The sequence below is a fragment of the Ochotona princeps genome, chromosome 28 (assembly GCF_030435755.1).
Source record: "Ochotona princeps isolate mOchPri1 chromosome 28, mOchPri1.hap1, whole genome shotgun sequence".
Classification (NCBI taxonomy): Eukaryota; Metazoa; Chordata; class Mammalia; order Lagomorpha; family Ochotonidae; genus Ochotona; species Ochotona princeps.
In genome coordinates, this window is record NC_080859.1 from 4,130,779 (window position 1) to 4,155,634 (window position 24,856).

Consider the following 24,856-nt stretch of genomic DNA (forward strand, 5'->3'; position numbering starts at 1 on the left):
TTTATCTTGCTGGTTAAAACCTAATCAACAACACATCTTAATCTTATCCGAGTTTCTAATTATTTCAGACCACAGAGAGCGAAGGCCATAGGAAGAATGGGAGGTGGTAGAGACAGAAAGCTAATGAAACTAGAAATGAGAGCTGGTTGGCAACTCTGGAAACAACAGCACATTCTGGGGTAGCTAGTTTTTATGTAGCAACTAGAAAGGTGCTTCAAAAAGCTTATGGGAAAATGGACGTAAAAGATAAATTAGCTTTGACTTGATGCAAGGTTCAGCGTTGGGCATACTGGTGAGGCCAATTGTTGGGGTTGGACTCCCGGACACTCCGCGGCTGACCCAGCTCCCTGCGGATCTGCGTGCTGGAGCAGCAGACGATGGTTCCAGCATCTGGGCCCTTGCCACCCACATGGGAGACCTACACTGATTTCCCAGTTGCTGGATTTGGCCTGGCCCACTAACACTGTTGCAAGTTCTTGGGGGAATAAGCCAATAGATAGGAGGTGTATCTCTGTCTCATATATAAAAAATTGATTAATTAAATTTTAAAATGTTTGCGATAATTTTGAAATCTGCACACATATTTTTCACAATATATATTTTATGTTAATTTTTTAAGAAGATTTGTTATGTATTTGAAAGACAGAGTTATGGGGAGTGGGAAGAGAGAGAGAAAAAAAATCTTCAATCTGCTCGTTCACTCCCCAAATGACCCCAGAAGCCAGGACTGGGTCAGACCAAATCAGGAGCCAGGATCCAGGATCCAGGAGCCCAGAGCCAGGAGCCAGGAGCCAGGAGCCAGGGACTTTATCTCTCTCCCACATGAGAGCAGGGGCCCAAGTTCTTGGATCATCTTCACCACAAGAAGCTGGATCAGAAATGGAGCAGCTGGGACTTGAACCTGTGTCCCTATGGGATGCTGGCACAGGTGGCAGCTAACCCAGCTCCTCTGTTAACTTGTTCAAGACTCCTCTTGTGTAGGCTGTTTTTGGTCCAATAGTGTTATCTGACTCCTTATTCAATATGTATCTTTGATACTTGCTGCCTTTGAGAAGTTAGGTTGTAATTTGCATTTGGACAGAAGTCATTTAGCATTATTGCTTGCTGCTTTTGCCAGTGACCCATCTCATGGTGAAAATCAGTAATTTTGAGGATAGTTTTTCAGGACAATCTGCTCTGTGTGTTCACCACTTAAGATGCTCAAAGCAGAACCACGTGGCTTCCTCGTAGAGGGTAGCCTGACACGCTTTGGCCCATTTTTATTAGGCCATTAAACTTATGCCAATGGCATAGCTTGAAAAAAGAAATACATGGAAAATTTCCATCATGAGTAAGGATGAAACTAATACTCCGAGTACTAGCCACCAGGGAGTTTTTGTCTGTATGAGACACTTCGATGTTTCATGGCATTCGCAAATTAGCTTTTCATTCTTTTAAAAGATTGTGTTTGTTTGAGAGGTAGGGAGACAGAAACAGAGCCTCTCTCTGTGGTTGACTTCCCAGACACCTGCAGTCACTGGGCCTGGACTGGGCTGAGGTCAATAGCTAGGAAGCCAGTCAAGGTCTCCCAAGTCCAGACCCCGTCACCTGCTGCCTCCCAGGCTCTGCATCAACAAGCCGCTGGAGCCAGCAGCTGGAGCTAGGGCTGGGACCCAAGAGCTCTCACGTGGAACGTGGCCATGTGAACTGTTAGGCTAAACACCCACTCCCGCAAATTTGCTTTTTGGTTTAAAGCACCTTGAGTAGAACAGAAGATGCTTAGACTAGGAGAGAATTTCATAGCAACTACATGAAAACCTATCCAGAGAAACAGATGTGTGGTTCATCCTGATGGTGATTTCTTTTGATCAGCGTTCATCATATGTGATTCATCATATGTGGTTTCCCATCCTCTCAGGCCTGGGACACGATTACCAGTGGATCGGCCTCAATGACAAGATGTTCGAGCATGACTTCCGCTGGACAGATGGCAGCACTCTGGTAAGATCCAGGGACACCTCCATGTCCTGGCAGAGCCCGTGCCCAGTGTGTGTTCCACGGGGCTTGAGACTGGCCACCAGTCCCGGCATGCGCTCAGGATCCTTCAGGGAACTGAAAGCAGTTCCAAGCTGACCACCCACGGCTGCCACCTTCTCATTAATGGACAGGCCTCTGTTTAAAAGAGGAGGTCGCAGATCTCCCCTGGACCAGGTAGCTTTGGAGGAGGGCGGGAAGGAATGAATGCAAGATAAAAACCTTTGAAGAAATACCTTTACCTCTTCCATAATTGCAGTGAGAATCTGCTGTAAGGCATGGCTTATTTTCAAATCTATAGGTTGACTTGTTTCTTTTCTTCTACTTGAAAGAAAGAGGAACAGACAAAGGGAGAGACAGATCTCCCTCTCTCTGCTTCACTCCCCACATGCTCGCAGCAGCCAGGCCTGGACCAGGCCCAAGCTGGGAGCCTGGAGTTCCACTCAGGCCTTTCACATGGATGAGAGAGGCCCGAGCATTTGACCCACCCTTCCTTGGCTGCCTTTCCAGAACAATTCCAGGGCGTCAGATTGTAAAGAGAGGAGCCAAGCTCGAACCAGCATGCCTTTATAGGATGTAGGTGTCCCAAGCCACAGCCTAACATGCCGTACCACATTTGCCCCAAACATCGTTTGCTTTTGTGCAAATAAAACTTGCTCAGCTTTCATTGTAAATAGGATGTCCAATTTCATTGTATATTATATACAATGTATATTCATAGTTTTCATAGAAAGAAGTGACAGAAATGCTGACCACTATTTAGGGTTCCCAGAGCAAGTGAAGTTATTTTGAGCTGCTAGTGCTGAGCATGCACTGTGAGTATAACTCTGGAAAGAGTTCAGATGTGCTTGGCTCTGCCAGGGGTGCTTGGCACCGACTGTGCGTTACCCTTGCCTGGGGATGTGATTAAAACACTGCTCCCCAGACCTCAGCCCAGATGCATTGCTGCAAGACCCCTAGCAGCTCGATTTTCTGGGTGTCCCCCTGTAGTTCTGAAATGCAAATGAATTTGGGATCCACTGGGCTGGACAATACATGGAAACTGAGTTCTAAATTAAAGGGTGAAAGCTGACAAGGATTTCAAGCTCCTCTCAGGTGTAAACTAGTTGGGTACTTGAATTTCCTTCATTTCCTGCCACTCCCTGGGATTTAATGAGTTTAGCAGAATGTGAGGTTCCTTCTAGAACAGGTGCCAAAGTCAGCTGCGATTTGGAAAGTGTGCTTGGTTCCATCCAGGCAAGCGTCCCTGTGTCCTGGCGGGTGTAGCTGATCTGGGCCTGCCACTGCGTTAAGCACGTGTGACGACCCCCTGCAGGAATGCTCAGGAGTGCAGCGGGGAGAAAGGTGAAGGAAGGAGGGTCAATTTGGTTGCTTTTTGTTGTGGAGTCACAAAGCTGTTAAGTGGTGAAGCCAATATTTGAATTTAGACTAGTCTCCCAAACCACGGCTTCTTCTGTCACCAGTTCCCTTGACTTGAAACTGAGTCTCCCATATTGCATTTTTGCTCTGAACAATTCAACAAAAAGCCTGATTTTTTTGGTCTTTCTGTCTCGTTCTTCTCTCACTCATTTTTCATATTCAGTCCAGCACAATTTTCGTTGTTGTTGTTGGTTGTTTCTTGTTTGTTTGGGGTCCTTTTGGAGGCCGTGAACTCGAGCTGTAAGATTGTGTCCGCTGAGATGTGGGAATGGCAAACTCAGGATTCTTTGTCTCATTTTCTTGGCAGTCCTAGCTGAATGTCGTATCTTTTGTGTTTTCATTTTTGTACCCAAGAAGGATGATCATGGCCAGTTAGATAAATAGTGGGTAGAATTGCACGAGGCCTTAAATGTCAGTTTCAATTGACGATGGATGATTTTGTTTACATAGAGTAAATTTATAATTTAAAACAGCCCTTTTTATAAGTTATAGATTTTTTTGGTTAAAACTTTGATAACTTGGTTACTGTCTGTTACACAGCAGAGGCTTTTAATGTGTTTTCCTTTGTTGAACGCATGCTTCAGTTTTGGTGGGTGAAGTCAGGTTTCTAGGATGTCCGTTACTCGTCCACTGCCCCTAGCTGTTTCCTTGTAAGTAGCCCCGTTGAAAGTGCGGTTCTTGCTGCACCTTTTTGTGTTACGGAGTGTAGAATGCCCTGGACCCAGGGCTTGACTCAGGCTATGTCTTCAGGCTTGGGATTCGAACACTTGTGTCTCACAGATCCAGGCCAGGATTTGTCTTCCACTGTAGGTATAAGCTGGGTTCCTGTGTGTTCCAGCACTGAGCCTGGACTAGCTGAATGTGTAGGAAAGCTCTCATTTGTTCCACACTGACCTGTCTGAGCCAAGTGCCAGTCTGTTTCCAATCTGTCATTGGTTCTAGTTTCCAGTCTGTCATCGGTTGCACACAATTGGTTTGTGTTTTCCCTCCTCTTTTGTAGAGTGTTATGTGTGCCACTGGACCTTTATTCTGGCCTTTCTTACTAGCAGGCTGCCTCTCCAAAGAAGTGGTTCATTTTTCTGCTTTTTGTTTTTCACAGTGTGTAAGATAAAGTCTTACCCCTTATCCCTGTGAGCTTGGTCAATGAAACAAAATGTTGACTTAAATCTGGCAGCTGTGTGGGGATCTGTAAAATGTCTTGAGGCGTTTATCTTCCCTGCCAGGTACCATATAAGTGAGCTTGACTCGTTATCTATTATTATTGCATCGTGCCAAACAAAGCAACTAACTGTTGATTTGTCTGTATCCATTAATGTAAAAAAAATCTACTCAATCAGAGGAAAATCAGATTGATAGAGAGATTCCCCGTTCATTGATTCGTTCTTGCAATGCCTGTAATAGCTGCAGCCCGGACGCGAGTCCAGAAGTCCACCTAGAGCTTCCTCCTGGGGGGCAAGGACCCAACCACTTGAGCCATCACCTGCCAACTCCCAGGACACTGCATTTCCGAGAAGCTGGAATTGGAAGCAGAGCCAGGCATTCTGGGTTGGAACGCAGACATCACAAGCTCTATTTGAATGTTAGGCCAAGCGCCTGTTTCTTTGTCCTTAAGTATTTAACGTTAGCCTCACAAACAAACACTATGGGAAACAAAATTTCTTTATTTTCGTAGTCTGGGCTTATCTTGAACTTAGTCAGCTAATGAGCCTTGCATTGGTCCATGGAGAAACAGGTTTTCAGTGTCAACGGAGGCCTAAGGGTTATGCGCAGGGCACTTCAGTCAGGTCTCAGGTGGAGGAGAGCGCCACCACCTGACCGCAGTGGAGCAGTGACCCTGGTGAGGGCAGAAGCGGCTCTGACCGACTTGTTTGTTTCTGAAGTCCCTGTTTGTGCAGCCTGCACGTGTGCTAAGGCGTGTCCCTCAGCTTTGAACATTCTGGAACAGCCAAGGCCCTTGCCCAGCAGCACAGCTTACTCCCCTGCGACTGATGCCCGGCCCACCAGCCTGCTTTGGTCTCCTCCCTTTCCTCTCCCCTTCATTCTGAGCCAGCCTAGGTGTCTCCCCAGGCCAGTTCTAGCACTTTCTGAAGTCCCTGTCCCCTAATGGGTTCCACATGCGCAAGCCTTTGATGCTAGTTCTCCCTTGTCCCCTGTTAACTCCCAGTGCTTGCTTTTGAGAGAAGCCCTCGGACTGCAGTCCTCATCTGTCTAGAAATGGACTTGACTTGAGTGTGTGTGATTTCTTGGGCTTTGTTTATGTTTTAGAATGATGTCTCTGTGTCTCCTCACTCTCCTCCCCCACCTTTTTTTTTGTTTGAAATATTTATCCAGGTTCATCTGTCTTAGGAGGTAGGGCAGTATTGAAACCAAGCAGAATCTTTGATATTTACCTTACCGTACCTTTGATGTTTGGTCTTAAAATTCAGTAAAAGCAAACAAGTTTATATTAGGTCTCAATTCAATGATTTTTTTAAATTGAGATAATTAAACTTTGATTCCAATAAACTTGCAGTACAATTACATCGTATTTAATAGGATCATGCTTTATAGCTGAACTAATTCAATTCATATGTTTATCCAAATGAACAAAGCTCCGTGGACAAGTTATCTGAATTGGTTTTATTATCCAGATTCGGATCCATTCATTCCACATTATTGGCCTCTGTTACAGGATATTTATTTCATTGGTGAAATGCCAGGTTTTTATTTTTGTTATGTTTTTTTAAAATCATTCCCTTAATTTGTTTGGGGCATTTGCCTAATAAATCTCACAAAATCACATTCATGAGGAGCACTGGGCCTGGCCTTGCTGTTCTAATGTGTACAGGACACTTCCGAAAGTTTGTGGGAAAGGCAACAAGGAGATGAGTTTGTTGTGGTGCAAGAACTTTTTGAAATTCATGCACGTGGAAGGTCTCCAAAGCGCTGCTGGGTCATGAGTGTCATGAAGGAATAAGGCAGGGATTTGGGGGTCTGGTACACCAAAACAAACTTCCCTCTGACTTCTGTCACCCATGAACTTTTGGAAGTGCCCTGCCTGCAGGCTCCCGCAGCTTTGCTCTTGTCCCTGGGCTCTCTCCTTTAGCTTGACTGTAGATCTCTCCCCCTGCCCTACCTCGAGCCTTGCCGGAAACTGACACAGAACCTCAATAATGAATTGTTCTGCTTGTCACCCAAGGAATGTCTTCAAAGACACTAAGTTAAACCAACCAGATACACATCAAAGCTAGTGAGCTTAAGCAAACCTGTCTTATCTAGACTCTTATATGACTTTCTTTAACCAGTAGAATGAGTGACCAGCCGAGTGCCTTTCCTCTGCTCCGTTGTCCAGCAGCAATGACCTCGCCTTCCCCCAGCTGTGAACTCCTGCCACTCCCTTCTCCACATTCTTTGGTGTCTTACCCTTGTTTTCGGGTGACCTGTCAATGAGTGGTGTGTCCACTTCATTTGCCACCTCGTATCTCCAGAGCTCAAGGTGCCCCCCGGTCTCTGGAACAGGCCAGAGATAACCCCAGTAGGGATTTACTTGAACTGGCCCTAGGACTTAGTGTGTTTTTGCCTGGTTCTTGCATTCCGTTCTGTTCAAAGAGTCTGCAGAGCCAAGCGTCTCCTTCTTAGAGGAAGCCCTCCTTGCTCCTGTGACCAGGACTGCTGGTCTGTGTTCTCACAGCCCTCGTGTCCTGTTCTCATCCTAGCACTGCCCCCGTCCGGGGTCGGCTTGCTGACACCAAGTCTCCTGAGGATTAACCTTCGTGTCAGTTTCCCCTGCACCCAGCAAGCTGTTGACATGAAACAGATACGGAGCAAGTGTTTGTTGGGTGATCAGAAGACCTTTAGAACACACCCTCAACTCAGCAGGAAATTCTGAAATGACCATGCTAAGTGAATCTTTCCCAGGCCTTTCCTGTTTGTCTCAGCTAAAGGCTTGAGTAGGAGTCGAACCGGTATGGGAACTATCAAAACATAATGGATAGGTTTCCAAGTGTGGTGGAGAGAAAACACAATGTTCTTCAAAAGTGGAAGCGTAGACGAGGATGCTTCAAAACAGTCATGGAAAATATAGAACTAGAGGATAGATTTATTTTACAACAAAGCTTTCCAGAATCCCAAATTCCAAGTTGTCCCAGTCTGTGTTTTTCAGGAATTGTTTGCAGTATGCTTGTAGCTGAGCATGGTGTACGCTGACCGGCTCATGAGCTCAGGGAAAGCAAGTGTTCCTCCTGCAGGTGATGACGGATGCATTTCCGATTATCCTAGGGACACCTTGGCTATCGACTTTGCAAAGTAATAATAGAAAGTGAAGTTGCGTGCTCTGCTACCCACACATGGTTTAATTTCAGTAGGGAAGATTGTCCACAAAGCTTTGACGGAAGTTTTTTTCCCCTAAGATACACACACATTCAGTGAATACACTTTTCTTTTTGCAGAAAAATGGAAACGTGGGTTCAGATATTCTAATTTATATCCCAAAGGTGGTGGACCAAGCCAGGGGAACTATCACTGCTCTTACCGGCTTAGCTGAGGATGACTCGGTTGCCCAAGGCAGGATAGCAGGTCGTGGTCGATGCCCCGTGGAGGCTGCCCATCGGGCACTGGGACACCCGCCTAGCCGAGCTGTCCAGGGCGCCGGTGGAATCATTCTTGCTTCTCTATCTAGATGCCTCCCAGCAAAAATACTTCTCACAGCTTTGTTTTCAGCTGAAGGCTTCTGTGTGTCCACGGCAGCATCACTAAGGAGATGGAGAACTCGCGGGTGCTCTCATCAGGCCGCGTGGCCAGCACACCTGCCCCATAGGTGGCGAGGGCATGAGCCCCGGCCCTCGGAGAGCCGAGCTGCCTGTGCCTTGCTTGCTCCCTGCCCTTGCCTCTCGGAGTAAGAGCCTCCTGACAGGCATTGTTCCTGATTGCACCATGCAGGTGCACCCTTGTGCCTGTCACACACGGCTGCCCTCCAGGACTGGACAAAGCGGCTGGGCATCGAATAGAGCTGACCACCCAGTTCCTTGCTGAAATAGTGAGCGCCTTTGCTCAAGTGGGATTTGTTCTGCCTCTATGCCTGTCTTTGTTCCTCCACATTTTTAGGAAAAAAAAATATATATATGTATACACACACACACACACACACATATATATGTATATGTAATTTATTTCAAAGGCAGAATTACAGAGAGGAGAGAGAGAGTCTTTCATCTGCTGGTTTACTTCCCAAATGGCCACAACAGCCAGGGCTAGTCCAGACCAAAGCTAGAAGTTCAGGTATTCGTTCCAGTGTCCCATGAAGGCACAGGGGCCCGAGCACTTGGGTCATCCTAGGCTTTTTTTTTTCCTGGGCACATTAGCAAGATGCCAGATTCGAAGTAGAGCAGTCAGAACTCCAACCAGACTGATATGAGATGTGGCCTTGCAGGAGGAGGCTTGTTGGGCTACACCGCAACACCGGCCCCCTACCCCACCTTGTGTGTAAACAGTTGCAACATCCCGTCCTTCTCTTCATGTCATCACTGTCCAGGATCACCTTTCCTGTCCCCTGTCCAGTTTCCTCAGGGAGAAAGCAGACTCCCTGCCACCTGCCCTCTTCCAAATCTGTTGAGGAAGTTCTGGAACAAGGTACCAAATCACAGATCCGACCACGTCCTCTTGTCTTGTTCTAGACAGTTCACCTGGCACCTTAATGATTATAGACTACAAAAGGCTCCATAGATAATACAGGTAACAATACAGTTAGCCTTTCATAATTAAAAGCATTGCTGGAAGAGAACTGAATTTGGCTTTTTGTTGCTTCATTGTATTGGGGGTGGCCGGCCGGCACACCTATACTGCGGACACCCCCTCTCCCTCCGCCACCAGCTGATTTTCAGTCAGTGGATGTAGGGAATTGGACATTCAATCCTGAGACTTGTTTTAGTCTTTGGTAAATAAAGCCTTCAGTCTGTTAAGCAAAGTATTGTGAGGCAAAGTAGCTTTGACAAAAGATAGGGACAATAAAGACAGGCCCTTAACCCAGGAAGACACTCTTCAAAGGGATGGAGACAGAGTGGCGGGCTCTCTGAGGACTCCTCCTTCCTCCCCTCTGTAAACACGAGGTTCCCAACTCCTTCCTGTCCAGCCATCCAGGATACTGGGCAGGCAAGCAGGAACATTGACTAGCTCCGAGCTGCCTTACCCAGCCATTTCGTTGGTTTTCACTCTTTTGCGCCAACTGTACAAACACCCTGTATCGAAGACAGAGTGCTGCTGTTCTATCTGCAAACCTTAGGAGGCTTTCCGTGAAATATCCGCAGACAGATGCCTGTCAGCTATGGTGTGCGTCTGCTGGCCAATTCCAGGGCCGTCGCTCTGTGAACAAGTCACACTGCGCATCAGTATCATTGAATTACGCTGAACTCACAGCCAAAGAAAACATGCTCTCTCCTTGTCCTTTAACACATCCCTCGTGAGTGGAAGAATTCTCACATTGCATTCTGTTAAAAAAAAAAACCCACCCAGTTTTTCAGGAATATCTTTACTCGTGTGGCAGTTGAATCTGACTTAAAAGCCAGAACAGATTCAGCACGCAGACTCTCCCAAGTGCCAGCATACTCCTGGCCACAGACCCCTGCCCTCCACCCTGCCCTTCGCTCGCTGGGGATGGGCTCAGGACTGAGCCGGAGAAGGGCGCTCTTTGAAGCTGTCCCTTCTCCCAGCTCTGGTTCCAGTGGTGTCCCTGGGAAACTTGAGAATCACACGCAGGCAGCCCATGACATCCAATTGCTAATTAGTTTATTGCAATGCACGGCCATGGACAGAGCCCTCCAGAAAAGGTGAATGGGTTCTTGCAGTTTCTGCTAGCCTCTAGATCACCAGGACTTCATTGCTGAAGACCTGTGCAAGCAAGCTCAGGGCCTGGGGGAAAGCACCCTGCCCTGTTGGAGGCTCTGTCTAGGCCCCCTGTGCCCAACGCTCCCAGAGGGAGGAGCTCACGCCCTCCTGGTAATTACTGCTTTGTGGGGGCAGTGAGCTAGCACCATTAGGCAAGCTTAGTGCTACCCTCGGCCGGACAGGCTCTCCTGCACACAGCTTTGCCAGGGAGGAGTATCGTGGGCTCATTGCCACTTCCACAACTATCGGGAGACCCCCAAGTTAGTTTTTCTTCCTTTCAGCTTAGCCCCGTCTGCAAGCTCCAACTCCCCGGCAGCCAGCACAGGGTAGTGACACCAAAACAAACATCCCTTTCTCCCATGGAACAAAGCGCCTCTTTTCTTTTCGACTGTGGGTCGGCAAATTACCCCGTTCTCCTAACAGACAACAGCAAAACCACAGCCTGCGAACATAAACAAATGAAGAGCCAGAACAAAGTCACCTTAGCGAGCAGTGGGTTGGGCAGAGAGCCTGTGGACCTCGCAGGGAAGTCGCCTGCACGGACTGAGTCCAGTCGTAGAGCACCGAGTGGCGCCCCCAGGCTGCAAACAGACGCCTATTGTGCGGGGCGGCCTTCTGGGGGGAACGGTCATGCTAAAGGGACTGTTTTGATTTCTCTAGGAAGTCTCTCAGATAACAGAGTGACTTGCACTCTGCAGGGCCGGACAGCGCACTGCTTCGGCCGAGGCTGGGACTGCGCAGGCCTCCTAGACCGGCGGGTACACTGGGATGTGGCTTGCAGCTGTGTGGGTCTGCGGAAGGGCCAGGATCTGTCCCAGGCAACGGAAGGGATGCCCACAGGGACCTCCGCTTTGGGTACAGGTGCCCTCTTGGCAGAGCCCACCTGGACACATCTGGTCCCGAAAACAGACTCACTGCAGGCAGTTCAACTGTGTGTGAAGGCGTGTATGCGAGATGTGCCCGTCAGGTAGATGTTTTGGACTTGGTTTTTCTTGTGAGCCAGTTTCACTCAGATGTGAATGATCTGAGTGATTTAGGGGGAGGTGGGCAAAAGGGAATGTGATAAACTGTCAGGGATGAATGTTGCAGTCAGAAAATTCAGATTACGGTGGGATGGCGTCAGGTGGGTTCATCCCAGCCTTGGGAGGAAACATCACAGGCAATTCTTGCATCTCTTTTTGCCACATGGAGAAAGTAATCATGACTGTTTTGGGGGAAGGCTTCCTTGAAGTTTCCTTTTGTTGAGTGATTGGTTGTGCATTCCCATCCAATGCCATAATGATGGGCCTCTATCTCCCCCTAGTGGTCACATTACATTTTGTAGTTCAAAATCACATTTCCAACTCCACCCAGATCTTTTTAAGTTCTTGTAGCTTTAATAGTCTAATAATTCCGGTATTAGTTGCAGGACACTGTGGACCTAAAAGTTACGTGTGAAACAAGGTGCTTTTTCAGATGCAGTGTGAAGCCTAGTACACAGCACAGTCGCAGCACCCCTGCTCACGGCAGGCCCCAGCTCTCCTGCATGTTGGCTCTGGACACTGATGGGATCCAGCAGAGGGCTTTCCTTGGCTCATTTCCTTGGCAGGTGAAACTGGACAACTTTTGTGGCTTTATATGAAACTTTTTATTGTGAATGAAATTTGCAGTGTTTGGAGCAGGGATGAGCAGCGAGTAAACCCTGCATGAAAGACCACGCCGTGTTACGATGTGACTGAGTCAGCGCTTCCGGCAGCCGTAAGGGACTGCACGTGTGCTCGCCGCACCCATGTGGGGAATGGCTTTGATCAGTGACATGTGTGTGACGGTTCAAAGGCACCTGGCGAAATCATCCTAGCGCCAAGGCTTAGTCTTTAATTGGCCGCTGGAGATGGTCTAAGTGAAAGGGTAAGAAGTGACTGTGGAAAGCTGTGTCTAACTGTGTGGACGGCGAGATGAGTAGGTACAGACAACTGATCAACAGGACAGGTCCTTGGGAGTTCCAGGTTCAAGTTGCTGTTAGGAATGTCTCCGACATGCGCTGGTCTGTGTGGCCGAGGCCTGGGTTTGCGCTGTGCCCAGTGACCAGCGAGCTGGTACATTGGATGAGCTCTCAAGGTCATCTTCTGGCCACTCAGTGCCGAGGGCCCTGTTGCTGGCCGCGCTGCTCTTAGCAGAAATGTGTCTGCTGTCCAGGCCTATTCCCAGAGCTGTTAGCTCAGCTTTCCCTCCTAGCAAGAAGTGCTGCCCAGGTTGGTGCCGCATGTGTGTGTCTGTGGAAGAAGAGAGACAGACGGAATTGAGAGAGGCGGTTCTGAAGCTGCCGTCCTGAAAAGAAACTAAAAGTTTCTTGGCGGCGCCTGACGCCAGGAGCCCGGGTATTCACTGGTCATTCCTTTCCGTTATTTGGCAAGTTAGCAAACTGTAAAATCTCAGTGGAAAGAACTGGAAATGGATGGAGTGTTGTGAAGAGCTAGTTCGGACATTTTGATGACGACAGATACTCTTTCTTGAAATGTTTAAACGTATTTATTTTTGAAGATGTATTTATTTCTTCGAGAGGCAGAGTTACAGACAGAAGGGGAGAGAGAGAGGCAGGAGAAAGCTGGCTCCCCCTCGAGATGCCGGGGCTCGCTCAGCCTCAAGTCCGGAGCTGGACGCGGAGCAGCTGTGACTCGAGTTGGCATTGACGTGCGAGTCTCTGGAGCAGCTGGCAGTGCCTTGGCAGGCTTGACCACCACGCCAGCCCCCAAGACAGCTGCTTTTGGGTTTCTGTCTTAGCGTGCGGATGAAAGGACTGTTTTTTAAATCAAGATTTGTTTTTAAATCCTAGGAGTTCTTCCACCTCATATCCTCTCAGTTTAGAGTTTTTAAAAAAGATTTATTTTTTTTATTGGAAATTCAGATTTACAGAGAGAGGGAGAGACGGAGAGAAAGAGCCTCCATCCACTATTTCACTCCCCAAGTGACCACAATGGCCAGTGCTGAGCTGAACCGAAGCCAGGAGCCAGGAACCTCTTCCGGGTCTCCCACCTGGGTGCAGGGTCTCAAGGCTTTGCGCCTTTCCCCACTGCTTTCCCAGGCCACAAGCAGGGAGCTGGAGGGAAGTGGAGCAGCTGGGACACAACCTGGTGACAATGTGGGATCCTGGTGCATACAAGGTGAGGACTTTAGCCACTAGGCTACTGCACCAGGCCCAGGCGTTTGACTTTCAAATTGACATTGCCTTTTAAACACTGACTGGAAGCTGACTGGGAGTACAGGAGTCCCCCACTCCAGTTTCGTTCCGTGGTTTCATGCTGTGGTTTCTTGCTCGAGCCCATGGTCCTCACTGCCCAGCTGTGTGCAAACCCCCTCACCGCTGGATTTGCCTAGAGGACCTGCTGGGAATCCGGCGGTCGCCGTGGTTACTAAAAACCACACAGCCTTGTTTGCTTTCTGTGAGAGCAGTGCTTAAGGGAGAATCAGTGAACCCAAGCAGACGCCCTTCTTAAAGCAAGGCCAGAAAGCAAACACAGTTCTGAATATGTCTGGAAAAAAAAACATGCTTTTTTCACCTTAACACCAGACCCTTTGGTTACCCACTTGCGTAAGGAAGAGATGGATTCATTACATTTTTATCATCACTCTGCTTTTGTGTGTGCTTTTGATGCCAGTTATCTGCTGCAGTTTAGGGCCATTGATCACGGGCTTGAGGTGTGTGTTCTACAAGATAAACATCGCCTAGCGTCTCCCAGGCTCTGTGTAATCAGAGACCTTGAACGGATGTAAGCCCCTTCTGGATTTACTGGGCTTGTTGATAGCTTCCGGCAGCAGAGCCCACTCCCCACCCAGCCGTGTGTGCACTGACTGCCAGGAGGCTGAAGGCCGTGGCCACCAGACCCTGGCTGGGTGCTCGGGCCTCGGTACCCACGTGTGCTGTCAAAGGCCTGACTGAGGTGGTGCAGGTTCTGAGCACGTGAGATAACCATGTTGGATTTTTGTCCAGGATTCTTCATTCATTTTTGTGTTTTGGCAACCGATCTGATTGAATCGAGTTGAGAGCAAAAGAAAGCAAATGGTAGGTTAGCAGCGATTGGATCAGTTGTCTTTGGGGCACTTTTTTGGTATAGTTAGTCATTTAGCCAGAACTCAAAACGCAATTCTGTAACACGGCGTGCGGTGTGAAGCAGTTTCGTACTGGGAATAATTACCTCCAGAAAAATCATAGCTGGGTTTCCTCTGCAGTAGCTCTGCGCATGTGTCAAGAACAAAGGTGCAAAGCACCTGTTTTTTGTCTTTCTGGTTCAGTCATGGTCCCCTTCCGGTCCCCTTCCTGTCCCCGAGGGGAGCTCGAGGTGGGGAGGCCCAGGAGAGCAAGCAGGGGCATGCCCCCGTGTGTGTCAGAGGAGTAAGGATGAGTTTCCCAACTCCTGCTGGGTCTTTGTAGTAATTGTAGTTTTCCCATGAGTGCTGGAAGAGGATTAGTCCAGGAAGAGATCACCCATTATGCTGAGATCACCTGGGCTGAGTGTGCACGGTGCTGAGATCAACTGGGGCTAAGTGTGCACGGTGCTGAGATCACCTGGGCTGAGTGTGCACGGATGCTGATATCACCTGGACTGAGTGTGCACGGTGCTGAGATCAACTGGACTGAGTGTGCACGGTGCTGAGATCAACTGGACTGAGTGTGCACGGTGCTGAGATCAACTGGGGCTAAGTGTGCACAGTGCTGAGATCACCTGGGCTGAGTGTGACAGATGCTGAGATCACCTGGGCTGAGTGTGACAGATGCTGAGATCACCTGGGCTGAGTGTGCACGCATGCTGAGATCTCCTGGGCTGAGTGTGACTGGAGTGCTTTCAATAGACCGCGGGAAGCATGGACCGGAAGGACCCCTGGATTTGGGTGGGGGAAAATGGAATCGGTGTTTGTTTTTGTTTTTGTTTTTTTATTAAGAAGCATTTTGCCTGAACTTTGCGAAGCCCTTTCGGAGGGGAGACTGCGTGAGGACCCCTCACTGCTTCTCACTCAGAGGGGTGTTCTGGACAAAGGAAGGCTTTTTCCATGGAACTGGAGAGCCAAAAAAGTAAGACAAAGTGGTTACTGGATCTCAGGCCAGAGAGATACATTGTTTCATGCTTTCCCAGTAACACCTATCATAAACAGTGGCTGCGGGAGAGGCTGTGGAGGAAACAAGGAAAGTTGACCAGAAAACTGGAGTTTCCTCAGTAAGTCAATTTGGTGCCAACAGCACGGAGCCTCCCAGGCTGAGATAAGGCTGCACAATGGGGCTATCAGATCGGAGGGAAGCCGGCGGCATGCCTGTGGCTAGCGAGACATTCTTGTACAAACCGCAGAGCTCCCATCTGGTCTTGCCCCACTAAACCACAGCTCTACCAAACAATAGCAGGAACACCTTTGTCAGATCACTGCTGCCAGCCCCAAAGAATTTTCTCCAAAGACACTGGGATTTGTTACCCTAGATCTGGGTGCCAGAAGCCCCGGGAACAACCTCAGGGGTGCTGAGCCTGACCGTGGTTTCAGAGCCAGAGCGAACGCGAGCTGCTTGTTGTACACATCATGAAGTATCAGCTTCAAGATCCGTGGCGTCGGGGATTTGGCGTTTGCTGAGGGCCAGTGAAGCAGTTAGCCGGCTCCGGAAGTCCTTTCTGAGACACGCAGGGTTTTACTTCTGATGCGCTTTTCTGCTGATTACTGAAATAGTTCATGCTAAACTATAGAAAACTTGGAAGAGATTTAAGGATATATAGCATAGAATACTATCTCTGAATTTCAGAGACTCAGATAAGAGCTTGATTTTACAGCCTGCTAGTCTGGCCCTCTATACACACGCTCACTGTTTTGATCTTTATGTATTTTAAACAGTCGCATCTTTTAATATTTTCCACGTGCTTATATGTTCTTCAAAGACAAACTGTTTTAACAGTTATGTAAAACTGTATTTATTTAGTTATTTCATCGTATATTGACCAAAGGGCCATGCAATAGATTTATAGCCACTCATTGTTTATTTTATGTTAAATGTTCGCATCCCTGATTTTATTTTTAAAAGTATTTGAAAGCCAAGTCAAAGAAAGGGAGAAACCGAGACATCGAGGGAGTGAGAAACAGAGAGATGTACTTGACTGGTGGTTAACTTCTCACATGGCCACAGTGCAGGGGCTTGGCCAGGCTGAAGCCAGTAGCCTGGCCCTCCATCCATGTGCCCACACAGGTGCAGGGACCCGTGGACCTGGTCCAGCTCCTGCTGCTTTTCCCATTATCGGGGAACTGGATTGGCAGTGAAGCAGCCAGGATACAGACTGGCTGCCACATGGGATACTGGCTTGCTGGAGGTAGCTAAACTTGGCTGTGCCACAAAGCTGACCCTCTGATTATTTTTGAGGTTAGAATTTTGGAATCACAGGACCCAAGGGCAGGAATTTTCTGAGGTTCTTGAAAAGCCTTGACAATCATTCCCTCCCCTCCCCCCAAACTTACCGATATCTCTGGCTGCCTGCCTGGTGCCCTGGCACACTGCCATGTGCCAGCCACAGGTGCCATCTTGGCTTAGGCAAGGCACGCACTGGGATGAGTGAAGCATCCTCGGTGATTTCTAAATACCGAGCTGTGTGCGGAAACTTGGCGTGCGTCGGACGGTCAGACGCAGCTCACAGCACCAGGGGAGAAGCGGTGTGTGGAGAAATGCCTGGCTTGTCCTCAAGCTTACATCTCACTAAGGAGAAGAAGCAAACGAAGACCAAAGGGTCCTCGGGGATCATCATGTCAGCTGAGACCAGTTCAGGAAGGGAGGTGGGCAGGGTGGATGGTGACTAAGGAGGAGGGCACATGGCACAGTTGTTGGCCCACACCACAGGGGCAGGCTCTAACTTCCACCCCTAGGGACTGTGGCTGGTTTCCTGTACAAGGAAAGAGGTCAGTAAGGACCACGCTCCCAGATCCGAATGCAGTGCTTGGGAATGTTGGAATCTTCAACCACAGAGAGTTTGAGGTGCGAATTTTTGTTCACACACTCCTGTTGTTTTCAAATCCTCATCCGGCTTCCATCCATGGGTGAGGACCAGCTGGACGAAGCTGGCAACCTGCGAACCTGCCTGTTAGATCTCCGGTGGCTTTGCTGCTTCTGCTTTTGGAGTTGAGGGGACAACAAGGCTCGGGTGGGCGGAGCGGGAGGGATGATTGTGAAGGAAGAGAGAAGCATGCGGAAGCCACGGAGGCTGGGGGCCTTTGAGGCATGCCTATTTTCCATTTGAAAGTCTTCTTTTTATGACCATGAAGATCGTTTTATCTGTGTGACCCAAGAGAAGTCGTTGGGTACCTTGCAGCGAGCCTGCACTGTTGCTTTAGGTTACACTGGCTCATGGCCGCCAATCCCCTCTCTCCCAGCAATACGAGAACTGGAGGCCCAACCAGCCGGACAGCTTCTTCTCGGCGGGAGAAGACTGTGTGGTGATCATCTGGCACGAGAATGGTCAGTGGAATGACGTCCCTTGCAACTACCACCTCACCTACACCTGCAAGAAAGGAACAGGTAAGGCTCGCCGGGGACCGAGAGGGCGCAGGGAACACCAGCGGCCACCTGCTTTGCGGCACACACCGGATGTGTCATGGCCACTCCTGTGGTGGAATTCTCGAGAAAAACAGTGACTGGCCCAAGGCGTATTTTGACGGGAAAAATAAAACAGTTTGTAGACTAGTTAAAAATCGAAACACACGACCATTGAATGATCCGGATTCCGGCCTGTTTAAAAGGGGAGAAGGCTTGGTACCATTTGGCTCCTGGTCAAGCTGGTCGTGGTAAGAAGTGCAGGAGTCGGTGCTCCCTGCTGTGAGAGCGGTTCAGGTGTTGTTGTTTTTTTCTCATTAACTTTTTAAAAATATTTCCTCAGAAGCTTGTTTTACGCTTATAAACCATGGGACAAAAATGTCATTTCTATATCTTCAAGATAGGCTGGAATCAATGCGTGTGTAATTGAGAGCTCCCTAGTGAGAACTGCTTAGCATGAAATGGGAAAAAATGAAGAAAATTGATTCTATGAAAGGTACATTTTGTGTGTATCCTTGAGCAGCGTGTTAAACTTCTTGAAGACATGCTGTGTAGACTTATTCCATGAAACAATTAGAAATTGCATAAATACTTTTAGTGTAATTTGTGATCCTGGTATTAAATACTCAAATGTTTAGTCCGACATTCTGACTGATTCACATTAAGGAAGGTTGCAAAGTCCATGTTCAAAATATGAAACCCCTTTGATTGATTTATCTCCGGTAGGAGAAAATGAAAACCACACATGCTATAAGTATTTGAGAAAGATTCAAACACCAATAAGTGAGCAATTCTGTTGGGACGAAAAGGAGAATGACAGTAAAGAGACACAAAGCTTGGTCTCCAAGCACCGGCTGTGCCAGGGTGGGCTCCTCCCGGCAGCCTCTTGGGCTGTGCCAGGGTGGGCTGCTCCCGGCAGCCTCTTCCTCAAGGCAGAGCTTGGCCTCCGGGCCCTTCCCACACACTCGGCCCGACTCTGCGCTTGCCTTCAGCACTTGTGTGATGGAGCAAATCAAGTATTTGCTGCTTTCATTGTTCCCAGCGTGAGAAGTCTTCCGTTCCCTGTTGGTTCTGTCGGCATGTCTTGTTTGCTGTCCTTGACCTTAGGGCCCTGCAGTCACTCTTTTTGTGATATTCTTACAGTGAGATTTACCCACAGCATGACGCCTGACAGCTTGGGTCAGATAGTTCCTTACTGTGGTCATCTGCCTGTGTCCTGCCCACTGGGTCCTGAACGCCAGGACATTTCTAAAACCTCTCCAAGTCCCCTGCAGTGTGACAACCGAAAGATGTTGCCACAGTCCCTGGTCATGGCCTTGGGGGAGATGGAGAAGGTGGGCCACTTGTGACAATTACTGCCCAGGAACCAAGAACACCATCACAGCCTGCAGTTCCCAGTGGGGAATGTTGGACTAAGCCCTGCCTCATTAAAGAAGGAGAAAAACAAGTTTTTCTTGTATCTCTCTACTCTCTTATATTTCTGTGCAATCAATTCTTTGCTAATATTTACTCTAGGGAATTTTATAAATGTGTTCAAGCTTTGGTAAAAGCTATTCTTTTTTTTTTCTCCTTTGAAATGCTTAAAATATCTTTAAACCTGTAGATCTAAAGTGGTTCTCCTTTTAATGATATACTTGTAAAGGAGGAAAGGTATTAAAAAGGAAGGAAGGAAGGAAAGAAAGAAAGAAAGAAAGAAAGAAAAAAAGAAAGAAAAGAAAAGGCCCCACGTGGTAACCTAGTCCTTACCCTGCACACGCCAGAATCCCATAGGGGCACCGGTTCATGTCCTAGCTGCCCCAGTTCCCATCCAGCTCCCTGATTGTGGTCTGGAAAAGCTGTTGAGGACAGCCCATAGCCTTGAGACCCTGCACCCATGTGGGAGACCCAAAACGGTCTCCGGGCCCCTGGCTTCGGAATGGCTCAGCTCCAGCCATTGCAGCCACTTGGGGAGTGAATCAACCAATGGAAGATCTTCCTCTCTGTCTCTCCTCCTCTCTGTATATCTGACTTTGCAATAAAAATAAAATAAATCTTTAAAGAAAGAAAGAAAAGAAGGAAGAGCGAGCCCAATGCATCTTTGGAGTATCCCATGCCCCACCCCACCCCACCGTCATTCCATTCCATTATTACCCAACTCCCATCAGAGACTTGATTCCCATGTGTCTCCCATTAATATGACCGCACAGCCTGCATCCCTTGAGACACAGGTGAGTTTTGCATAGCTCTGTAGGCGTGTAGTCCTGCTGTGTGCGCTCTGTGCCTGGCCTTTGTCGCTCAGCGTTGCATCTGCAGGACTGCCTTGAGTGGGTGTGTGGCTGTGTGCTCGTGTTGTTACTGCTGTGTATGTTGTCCTGAAGGACTGCCTAACGTCCTGCTAACCTGGCCTCCTATGAGGGGATGTTCAGGTTACAGGGTTACAGTCTGTGTTTTTGCTACTTTAAACAGTATGTCTGTGAGCATTCTTGCACTTTGCTGAGTCCTTGTAGGCTGTGTTTCCAGGAGTGAAATGGCGGAGTCCTGGGATACACGTGCCACCAGGTTGAGTAGCAATGCCACATTCTTTTCCAAAGTGCTGTTCCAATTTGCAGAGTGTGCAAGGGACTGTTGCTCCACATCTTCCTGGTACTATTGGACTTTGAAATTGTGGCCAGTTTGGTGGGTATGAAATGTTATTGCTTGTGATTTAATTTCCACTTTCTTAGGTACTTTGTCTGAATATATTTTCATATACATTGTAGATCATTTATAGCTCTTTTTTGGTAAATTTTCTGGTCATATCTTTGGTTTATTTTTGAAAATAAGTAGGTTGATTATTTTAAAAATATTTTAAGGAGGCTTTTTAAAAAATAGTTCTGGTTATTAACTCCTTGAAAGCTGTCTATATTGCAAATACCATCTCCAGGTCTACACTGTGACTTCCGTCTCTCACTCTTATGTTTTTTAATGAACAGACTTCTTAATTTTGTTGAATTTTCCTTTACAGTTTAAACCCTTTTGTAGCCTAAGAAAACTTCATCTACCTAGAAATCATGAACAGCCTAGATTTTTTTGTCTAAATGTTCTATAGTTTTTGTTTTGTGTTCACATGGTTCAGCCATTCAAAACTGCTTTTCTATGCAGTCTCTGATTAGACAGCCAAATGTCCTTTTTCCATTTCAATCCCCACCTGTCCAGATGGTAAGACTGGCTCCCCCAACCCCCATTGCTCAGCTGTGATGCTTCCGTCAAATAGCAAGCAAGCATGTGTGTGCCGATCTGTGTCTGGTCTATTTCCTCTCTGTGCCGAGACCACAAGCATTTAGATTTTCATGTATCTAAATATATGAATAATTTCAGCAGAAGCCCAAAACCTTGGTCTGTTTGTGTCTGATACATTTTAGTATTTGGACCCTACTGTGGGATTTTCACATTGCAGAAGCAGCATAGGGGTGTGCAGATCGGGGTCACACGGAACTAAATTTAACGGTCTACCTGCCTAGGTTAGACGCGGAATTGCTATTGCAAAAGAGCATGTTGTGAATAACATTCTGAACATGTATGTAAGTCTAATAGTTGTTAAGTTTTTAGTATTAGAAAATGTACATGCGCACATCTCAGCACTGTGCTATCTGTCATCTCTGTCCCCCTGGAGAATCACATTTGCTTCTGAAGGAAATGGCCCATGCTATGGTATCAGAATTCTTTGAAGTCAGCAGCGGGTGGGAAACACCATTTAGGGAAAACTATGTGTAAATCAAGTTACATTTTCATTTCTGCTTATTGCTAGCTTTGTCCCGTGTAGAGTTTTTCATGATAGATCTAAAGTGATGGTTGAGTAGTTCAGCCTTCACCTTGATGGCTTCTCAAGCGCTGACATTTGCATTTAAGAATGTTACTACTCTACACACTACAGAGGCAGGAACAGCCCATGATCTTTCCCGGGGTCTCCACAGACGAGACAGAAAGAGAAAGTGTCTGTGGAAGCAGAGGATGCATTATTCATGTTCAGAAATGTATCTCCCTGTTTTGAAACTCTGAGATCATCATAGTTTGCAAGTTTATTTCAGGGAGGTGATATGATCGGTAATTCTTGCACATCCATTATTATTCCAAGTGAAGGTGGGTAATAAACTGTGGGCTGACTTGTCAACATGAACTTGATGTCTTTTAATTTGGAGTTTTTCCATAAATCACCCTGCCAGATGGATATATGAACCATCAGCCACTTAGCTCTATGAATCTCCAATATAAGATACAGTTCAAGATGACACAGCCCTACTTGCAAACTAGACCCAGAGCCTCAACATTGGTCGTTGTCTTTTATGATAGTGCATGGCTTGTTACTACAAACAGATAAAAACACGGAGAGACTCAAGCTGATTGAAGCCTTTAGAGTGTTAGGAAATAACCCAGTGTGTTTTCCTCAGTTGCTTGCGGCCAGCCCCCCGTCGTGGAGAATGCCAGGACCTTCGGAAAGATGAAACCTCGTTACGAAGTCAATTCCCTGATTCGGTACCACTGCAAAGACGGCTTCATTCAGCGGCACCTCCCAACCATCCGCTGCCTAGGGAATGGAAGATGGGCTATGCCTAAAATTACCTGCATGAACCGTAAGTGGTACTTTAGAAAGAATGGACAACCGTGCTCTAACAACTACTAGACACCCGCATTTTACGGCTGTGCTATCGGTCGTTCAGGGTATGGAGCAAGTAATGTTGTTGTGTTTTCTTTCTTTCTTTCTTTCCTTCCATGTAGCATCCGCATACCAAAGGACTTATTCTAAGAAATACTTAAAAAATTCCTCATCAGCAAAGGACAATTCAGTCAATACGTCAAAACATGATCACCGTTGGAGCCGGAGGTGGCAGGAGTCCAGGCGCTGATCCCCCAAGTGGCAAGCCTGTGTTTTCATCATTTCAGCCAAAGTCCTAACTTCCTGTGCCTTTCCTATCACTCGAGTAGCATGAGCAGCGGGTTTGGATTTGTGGACTACCATCCGGTCTTTTTGGGATTGCCGTGCTCCCAGAGCATTCTTAGCGGAAGCGTCGGCATTCCAAAGCGAAGCGAGCCACAGGAAAGCAATCGAGGGCACAGAGCAACCACTTCCAGCCTGGCTAGTTTTCCTTCAGCTTTCTCGTTGCCTCTGGTGCAGACCGGTTCATGATGTACACCAGCCTACTGTACTATTTAAAACGCTCAATCCCAGCACCAATGGCCATGTAAATAAGATGATTTAATGCTGATTTTAATCCTGTATATAAAATGAAAAGTCACACTGAGTTCAGGCATATTTAATGATGATTATGGGACCGTGGAGGTCTTTAATCATTGGTTTGGCTGCTTTTATGTAGTTTGTTTAGGCTGGAAATGGTTTCTTTGTCCTTGGCTGTCGGCCACACTGAGGACAGCTTTCTCTGGACAACCAGTAAGCACCAAGTCCCGTGGCTTACGGTGCCTGGCTCAGCCGCAGGTGCCGGGGGCTCCCACGGGATGCCGAGGCCGGCCAGTGGGCCCCTGGCGGAGTGGGACTTCAGTGCGGAACGCTTCTTTGCCGCATTCCTTCTTCACTTCCAAGAAAGGCCTGAATGGAGGACTTTTCCGTGACCAGGAGCAATTTGTAGGGCTCAAAGTGCTAATGATTAACTCAACCAGGTCTACTTTTTCATGGCTTTCATAACACTAACTCATAAGGATACAGATCATGGCATTTCAAATGGACACAGACCTAGGGCTCTGGAGGGTGGGGTGGCGGGGAGGGATTGTTAAAACAACGCCACACATGCAAAAATAAATTTTGTATATATAACCAGTTTAATCTTTTATAAAGTTTTGAATGTTCATGTATGAATGCTGCAGCTGTGAAACATATCTAAATAAATGAAGTAAGCCATACTGATTTAATTTATTGGATGTTCTTTTCCCCAGACCGGAAATGGGCGTAGTACACTAGGTATGTCTCAGTGATAGCTTTTCTAGTCTCCTCGCACCATTTGGAACCATATCATGGAGGTATTCATCCCTGATTAGACAATGTGATGGACCCAGTGCTGATTGTGACCGGCGTGGAGAGTCGTGGCGGTGTGAGCCCCCGCGTGTGCCCGGCAGCGCGGGGGTCTGTGCAGAGGCAGCGCGGGGGTCTGTGCAGAGGCAGCGCGGGGGTCTGCAGAGGCAGCGCAGGCCTCCCCGGAGGGGGAGCGTGTGCGTTCACGGTTCTCCCCGTTCCCTTGCGCTCTGTTTTCTCCCTTCGGTTTGAATAAAGTGACTCCTGAAGGTGACTTGGAATCCTTATCCCCGTGATGTCATGTTGGAAGAAAAGCCTGTGAGGCCGAGAAGGCCCTGGGGATTGTTGGTCTGATTTCAGTTACAGCGACTTGGAGAAGAGGCAACAGAGGAGAAGCGAGCGGGAAGGAGCAGGCGGAGCTTGGCGCGGCAGCCCCGCGGTGCGGAGCGACTTCCGCCCGGCAGTCACAGGGCTGGAGGCGAGCTCGCCCTGCAGGCTCCATGAAGCGCGGCCCACCCTCGGGTGCTCTGCAGCACAGTGCCTCACTGCGCTGACCTGTCAGGGTTTGCTCTTCCCTTCGCTCGTTAGGACGCATATAACACTTTGCTGTATTTATATTATAACATGTATAGTGTAAAATGTGAATGCCTTTTTTTCTGTGAATGGAAATCTAAAATCTTTGTAACTTTTTATATCTGCTTTTGTTTCACCAAAGAAACCTAAAAACCTTCTTGTACTCCTCTGACTTGTCTGGTTATTTGCTGCCCTCAATGCCCGTGTGCACCCACATTGCATATTGCGCCTCAGGTGTGGTGAACCAGCGCCTGGCTTGGCTGAAATCATCTTGTAGTTCGCAGATAAGGGACATCTATGTGCCCACAAAACTCCAGATAATGGTCTGGTCATGTTTTCATCTACACAGTGCGTTCATGTCAACTACCAAATGTGGGGAGCCGCCGACCCCACATGGATGAGGGGCTTCAAGATGGCGGCTGGCCGAGTGCCAGGAGGCGGGACTTGTTCCCGCCAGAGGCAGGCAGGAAGTCACAAGGATAGGC

General features: G+C 47.9%; 1 protein-coding gene across 3 annotated transcripts in view; it reads left to right on the top strand.

Moving 5' to 3' along the window:
- The window catches only part of VCAN (versican), a 95,157-nt gene extending 71,270 nt beyond the window's left edge, over positions 1 to 23,887 (top strand). For all 3 annotated transcript variants that reach the window (XM_004586221.2, XM_004586223.2, XM_004586222.2), the window contains 4 exons: positions 1,898 to 1,980; positions 17,659 to 17,803; positions 22,225 to 22,407; positions 22,553 to 23,887. In XM_004586221.2, coding sequence (XP_004586278.2) covers positions 1,898 to 1,980; positions 17,659 to 17,803; positions 22,225 to 22,407; positions 22,553 to 22,680 — 539 coding nt within the window. In that variant the 3' untranslated portion in view covers positions 22,681 to 23,887. The remainder of the gene's footprint in view (positions 1 to 1,897; positions 1,981 to 17,658; positions 17,804 to 22,224; positions 22,408 to 22,552) is intronic.
- Positions 23,888 to 24,856: the final 969 nt, after the last annotated feature.